We start from the raw sequence: 6,696 nt of genomic DNA on the forward strand, positions 1-6,696 counted from the left end.
ATAAAATTAAATCTTTTAGACCTAATTGTAATTTTGGTCTCCCTATTATCTTTTTTTTTTTTAGATTTTGGTCTCTCCATTTTAAAATCTGAAATTTTAGTTCATTTATTTTAGTTTTCTTAAGGATTTTAATCCTGCATGACACTCACATTGATGACATGTCAATGTCAATTCACATCAACAATGAACTCTTCAAAAAGCTATTTTTATTTAAGATTCACGTCATAACTAATTCCATCTCTTCAATGAGAGGATATAATGGATTCAATCCCAATGAAAAACAGGATATACAATAAAGTTCTTTTTCTATCCTTCAGTTACTATATTGTATAATAAGACATTTACAAATCATTCTATACTTCATAAAAATCTCATCCAATGTCAATGAACATAGTCTAAGAATTAGTTCTATACTTAGCTTCAAATAAACCAAGGTTTAGTGATGCGAAATCTCTTCCCCCTTCGCTTTTTACACGTCTTTCCCCAACTTATTAGACACTTTTTCTCAATTCCCAATTTAGAGATGCTAGTTAGCTGTTTCAAGTTTAACAAGTCTGTGTCTTTGGTGTTAGAGGTTGAAGTACAGGATCTTCTCTTCCCCCTACTTGGTACATTACTATGTGCATTTCTTTGAGAGCACGTCTCGGAGTGAGTACCAACACTTACAAGACTTCCAATAGTCAGAAGATCCTCAGTTACCTCATACCTTGACAAAGAAGCAATGCTTGGAAGGACTTCACTCTGAAAATCCTTTCGCCACCTTCCCCTATTTGTTCGGACACTCTTCCTTGGTTGATTTTGTGAAGTTGATCCACAAATTTGCTCGGTTTGGTCATTATTCTTGCAGAAACAATCTAGGTCTGTTTTCTCTGTCAAATTTAAGGTCATGAACTCGAAGTAATCCATTTCATCAGACAGAAACTCCTTGAGACCATTAACTTTATTGTTGAAATCGGTTTCGTTGTCATTCTCTAGATGATCCGCTGTTGTGGCAACAATTGCAGCAAACCAGTTAAGAGGACTATTCAAAAAAGATTCAGATGATGAACAAGTTGTCATTTGGATGTCTTTTTGAGCTACAAATCCTGATATGGAAACCAAAGCTTGTGCTGCAATTCTGGTTTGCTCTTCTTGCACATGGTGATCCTCCTGTTTTGTAAATTGAAAGGGTGTCAGAAGCTGGTTTTCATCAGATTCTCCTCTGGGTGGAGAGCATTCCTTGTTCTCCGGACTCGCGGGTGCATGAAAGTCAACATCAATTGGCATATTCTCATCCTCAATCATGCTTGAATTTAGGTCAATAATACCTGCCAAAAACTCCTGCTTCTCATTCTTAATCAAATGCTCACCTGAGGGAATCAGTTCCCCCGAGTTAGGCACATCAATACAAGATGACTTTACAACAGAAATGCCGCCTTTATCGATGTCTTCAATTCTTTGATTTTTGGATTGGTTTTGGAAGAATTCAGTGGCGAAGTCATGAAAAGAATGTGGATCAGATGACTTGGGCGGCTTTCCATTGCTGTGAAATGCAAGAGCCTTTTCTGTACCTAAGTTACTTTCCCCAATCTCCCTTAATTTGAAACCTTGTAAAACTCCTGTATCTTTAGGATTTAAGACAACAGATTCAATATGGGTTGAGGTTTTACTTTCTTTAAGATAAGGCAACCCCATTGCCCCAATCAAATCGTTACTTGTAGAACATTGAGTTTGTGCAGAGCTCTCACTGCTACCAAACTTTCTCTTTGTCCAAGGTCCACGGTTAATTTGATGTGATGAACGGAAACATGAACCGTCATCAAATTGCTCCACGTTCTTATTCAACGAATCAACTGAAACTGGTTGCTTTTCTGTATTAATACCTTTAGCAAAAGAATGAAACAAACCACCACTTAGCCCTGAAAAGTAAATCATACATTATACAGTTATATTAGTGTATATGAATGAACTGACAATATTTAGCAGTTGAAAATTTTGAAAATAAAGAGTGTAATAAAAATTTGAATATTGACTATTACCTGAGGACTTCCATTCACATTTCTTCTCATTTTCTGGCAGTGAATTATTTGAGCATCCTTCAAGATCCTGTCTCTTGTTAATGACATCACCGCGTAAATTTTGAGATCCAAATTTTGTTCTCATTGATGGATCATACAAACAATTGTTCATATGATGCGCAGGGCCCTCCATATCACAAGACATTGCAGCTGGCTCTACTTCAAGCCTACATGGTACATTTAAGTCAAGCTTAAATGGTACGTTATCTTCACCTTCGTCGCTATCAATGTACTCGTCGGCAGGAAGTTGAAGATCCAATATCTTTTTACCGACTTTTTTACATTTGGACTCTGGTAGTTTATAATCTTTTAAAGATTCTTTGGTTACAGTTGAAGCATGAGTAGGAAAAATTTGCCTGTTTTTTTCTTGAGCAAAGACCGGTGGTAACTGGATGTTTTCAGCAAATAAAACAGGTGATTGAGAGGTTAACCAGGGCAGGTTTGGTGAGCGAAATATATTTTCGGTGTTTTTAGATGACAAAGCGGAACTAGACCATGAAGCCTCCAACCTTACATTTTGTTTATGCAATTCCCTCCTTTTAATTTCATCCATTAACTCCCTCTGCTTTTGGTAAACACGGTGGAGCTCACGAATCTGAAAAGCAATGTACAATTCAGAGACATACAAAACAAAAGAATTTGATGAGTATTCAAGAATAATGAAGAGCCACATCGTCATAAACAACAACAAACAACTATAAACAAGGAACAAAGAATGGTAATTTAATGAACTATAATAATTACTTCTTAAAATTATTTTGATTGAACTGAATAAGGCTATCACTTTGTTCCTTTCTTCTCATTCATACTGGATTCATCTAAAATCAACTACCTCATAAAAGACTGTATTGATAACTCTTAACTCCTCTTACTGTCATCTCAATGCATCTGAAACATGGAGACAGACACATACACTAGACACGACACCGACAATAACACGGACACATCGACACCAGTAATAAATTAAAAAAATAAATAAACTAAACGTAATCACACGTGTCGTTGTTGGTGTTTGAAGAATAGAATTCATCAAGTTAACATACCTGATCCTTAAACATGGCTTCATGCTTAAGTATTGTTTGTTTCACAATCTCCTGATTGTAGCCTAAAGGGGTAGAAGGTGATGATGATGGAAAAGGTCCCATGTGGTAGAAATCAGTCCTTGGTTCATTATTAACATTAGATGAGGTCCATGTGCTGCCTTCAGAGTCAAACATGAACTCCCTAGTTGAATAGCATCTTGGAAAATTGTCATTGCATCGAACATTTGCGCCCAATAATGCCATAAATGATAATGTAGTAGGAGGTTTCAATCTCAATCATACAACATAGAGCATGGTACCCTCAATTCTAAAGAAAAGGCAACCTACATCAAAAAGATATAACCGATTTCACTTCGACTTTTCGCTAGAAATCAAACAACAGTTAATATCTGGACTCATTTTTCAAGATAACCTGTATGCATATACCTAGAAAAACAGAATCATCGCGTTTAATTGGTCGGCGACATGATCGGCATCTTCCTACAATCAAATTAACAAACAAAGTTATTAAATACCTCACAATTACAAACAATTAGAGTGAAAATGAAAATCTACTTATCTAGAAAATGAAAATTATTAACTGGTATACAAATCCAAACATTTTGTCACAAAACAGAAACCAAACATTCAAGTACAGAAAAAACAGTATCTACATATTATTTTGATACCTAAAACAGAATTAACTCCAAATTAATGAAATTGCAGCCATGAAACAGAAGTACATAACATAACACTATCAGAGTGAGGATTCTTCAAGTACAATAATTCAATTTTGTGGGGTAGGAAAGAAGAAAAAAATTAACAGAAAATAAAAAAACTTGCAGTAAAAAACAAGAGTAAGAAATCACATGTATGACAAATATGAATCTGAGAGAGTGATTTGGCAAGAAAATGGGTAAAATAAAAATCATTTGACGTTACAAAAACGCAATTGGAGGAAAGAAACAAAGAAGCAAAAGTCAAATAGATTAGAAACCAAAATCGTTGTTCTAGAGTAGTAATGAAGAAATCAAAGCTCAAAACAAATAAGAACAAGAAGTATGAAGGTTAGAAAAATGGTGCACCTGATGTAGAAAAGTGAAGGTGAGAGTCATTGAAATGAAAAAGTGATATTGTTGAGGTTGTGGTGAGATGGAAGAATGAAAAGCAGAGAAAATGGGGATTTGGATCTGCAGTGATGATGGGGCATTGTCTGAAATCAAGATTTGGGAGAGAGAAAAATAATGAAACTTAGATGACAAGGGAAATCACATTAAACTAGTCAACATCATCCATTCATTAATTATATAATAAATTAAAAAGTAAATTTTCTCTTATAAATAAAATGATATATAACATTTATTTTGCATTTTCTTATCAGATATATTCCGTCAATTTAATTTATAGTTGTGCAGAAAAAGCATAACGCGAAGTTAAACTTGTGACATCTCATATAATTGGAATTTCATGTTAAGTTAAAATTAAAAATAATGATAAAACAGGTTAATGAAAAAGCTATTTAATTGTGATTTAGCTTGAGAGTTAAGAAGAAGAATTCAAAAAATCAAAATCAGACAACAGTGTCTCACTGTCAACACCCTTGGTTGCTGCAACAAGAAGAATCTTATAAACAACCTTGATATTTCCGATTTATATTTTTAATTGGTTTTGTTGCATTCCTTGGCTGCTTTTATTTTAATTGATTTGTTTATAGGTTAAGTGGTCATCTGTGGGGCCTAGCATGTTTGTTTATTTATGAAATTTGAAGCATCTCCCTCAAGCATGGATATTTGATGGGTGGCTTAATGGCTTTTAGCATTCATCCATGCTTAGATAATAACACTATCACATTTTCTTAAAATATCATTAGTTAAACTTAACAATGGCAGTTTAGTAAATCCATCACCATCTTTAGTTATTTATAAAACTTTGTTAGTACCTTAGTTGGTAAGATGCTACACGCAAAAATGTTGAATCCATTTTATTCGAAGTATTATTAGTCTACATACAAAGTTTGACCTGTATGGTTTGAATAGTTACCAAATGTAAAAATATCTGCAACAAGAAATGGACAGAAACAGGAATACGATATTGATTCGAAATGTGATGTTCATGTTTTTGTCAGATTCTCGTGATCGGAATACTAGCGTTACTTGTTCCTTTTGGACCACTTTGATGTGAATGTGATCATCATCATTATTCCTTTCCAACCTTTTCTTTTTAAGACAGGAATACAAAAGCTAAATTATACTTTTAATATTTTAACTTGTTTTTAAGTACTATTTTGCTCCTTTCATTTTTTATAATTCCATTTTATACTCGTAAATGATAAATGTGAGATACTTTAGTTTAACAAATTTTCGTTTTTTTTTTAATTATATCATAATTTATTTCAATTTTTTTATTATACTCCCTCCGTCTCATAATAAATGTCCTATTTGAGCAATGCGCGGTTTTTAAGAAAATGATTGGATGTGTTGGTTTTAGTAAAAAAGTTAATGTCATTTACTAGAATACCCCTATTAATAATAGTTGAATAACGTGAAAGTTAATAAATAGGGGTATAATAGTGGAAAAATAATAATGATTGATGCATTGAAATTGTAAATGGACAATTAATTTGAGACAAGGAAAAAGTGCAAATGAGACACTTATTATGAGACGGAGGGAGTAATACCTAACATGTCCCTCCAAAATTCCAATATATTCAACTTTTTCCACAAAATTAAAGTATTACACTTTCGAACTTTTCTTTTCATATATAGCTGCAGTGTTTTAAAAACCGGATCGGATTGGCCGGTCGGACCGGTCGGATCGGTCGAATCGGGAATCAGTCAGATAACCGGTCTGATTCAATAACTAGATCGAAAATGTCATTGAACCGGCTAAAACCGGCGATTTTTGTGAACCGATGGTTTAAATGCATTTTTTAATTTTAAAAAATTAAAACAATGTCATTTTGACTATTTTAATTAAAAATTAAAATAATAAAATAAAATATATAAAATTAAAAAATTATTGTAGATGCGGTTGATTTTGTTACAGATGAATTTGATATTGAAGAAGGAAATCCCAATATTGAAACAATTTTTCTTTTATTGAAATTAAATTTAGTAGACAATAGAATTATTTTGTTATAAATTATTCAATTAAATTATGTTGCGATTAAATTTTTGTTTATATTTTATAATTATGTACTATGTGATTGTGTGTGATACCTATGTGTAAAATATGAATTTAAATTTTGAACTTGTGAATTTTTTTATAATATGATGTTTTCAAAAAATTTAAGTACTAGTTATATTTTGTAGGGACTGAATCATCCGGTTCGACAAATTTATACCTATATAATTTTGTTATAACGATCGGTCTATTCAACCGAGTTATCCGGTTTAACCCGGTTTAGTCATGCGGTTCGACCAGCGATCCAGTGGTTTGACCAATAAATCAATGATCAAATACCCTCATCGGTTTGATGTCCGGTCCGGTTTTTAAAACAATGTATAGATGTCGTTAATGCTACTGCTGAAACTCTCTTCTTTTTTAATAGGTGGTGTCAATAATAATCCCAACACTCCCTTCGATTTCTTTTTCATTTATTTAATTTATATTTAATT

The 6,696-nt window shown here is 32.9% G+C and overlaps 1 protein-coding gene across 2 annotated transcripts; it reads right to left on the reverse strand.

Moving 5' to 3' along the window:
- Nucleotides 1-229: 229 nt before the first annotated feature.
- On the reverse strand, nt 230-4,378 carry LOC131634981 (uncharacterized). Of its 2 annotated transcripts, none has more exons than XM_058905615.1 (5): nt 4,165-4,378; nt 3,527-3,580; nt 3,101-3,423; nt 2,019-2,652; nt 230-1,898 (listed from the first exon to the last, which is right to left on the reverse strand). In XM_058905615.1, exons 3-5 carry the CDS (start codon nt 3,341-3,343, stop codon nt 421-423), a joined length of 2,355 nt encoding a protein of 784 aa, XP_058761598.1. In that variant the 5' UTR covers nt 3,344-3,423; nt 3,527-3,580; nt 4,165-4,378; the 3' UTR covers nt 230-420. The 2 variants fall into 2 exon arrangements, with proteins under 2 accessions (XP_058761598.1, XP_058761600.1); XM_058905617.1 differs by lacking the exon at nt 4,165-4,378 and adding an exon at nt 3,769-4,124.
- Nucleotides 4,379-6,696: the final 2,318 nt, after the last annotated feature.

Source organism: Vicia villosa, linkage group LG1 (genome assembly GCF_029867415.1).
Source record: "Vicia villosa cultivar HV-30 ecotype Madison, WI linkage group LG1, Vvil1.0, whole genome shotgun sequence".
In the NCBI taxonomy this organism is placed as follows: Eukaryota; Viridiplantae; Streptophyta; class Magnoliopsida; order Fabales; family Fabaceae; genus Vicia; species Vicia villosa.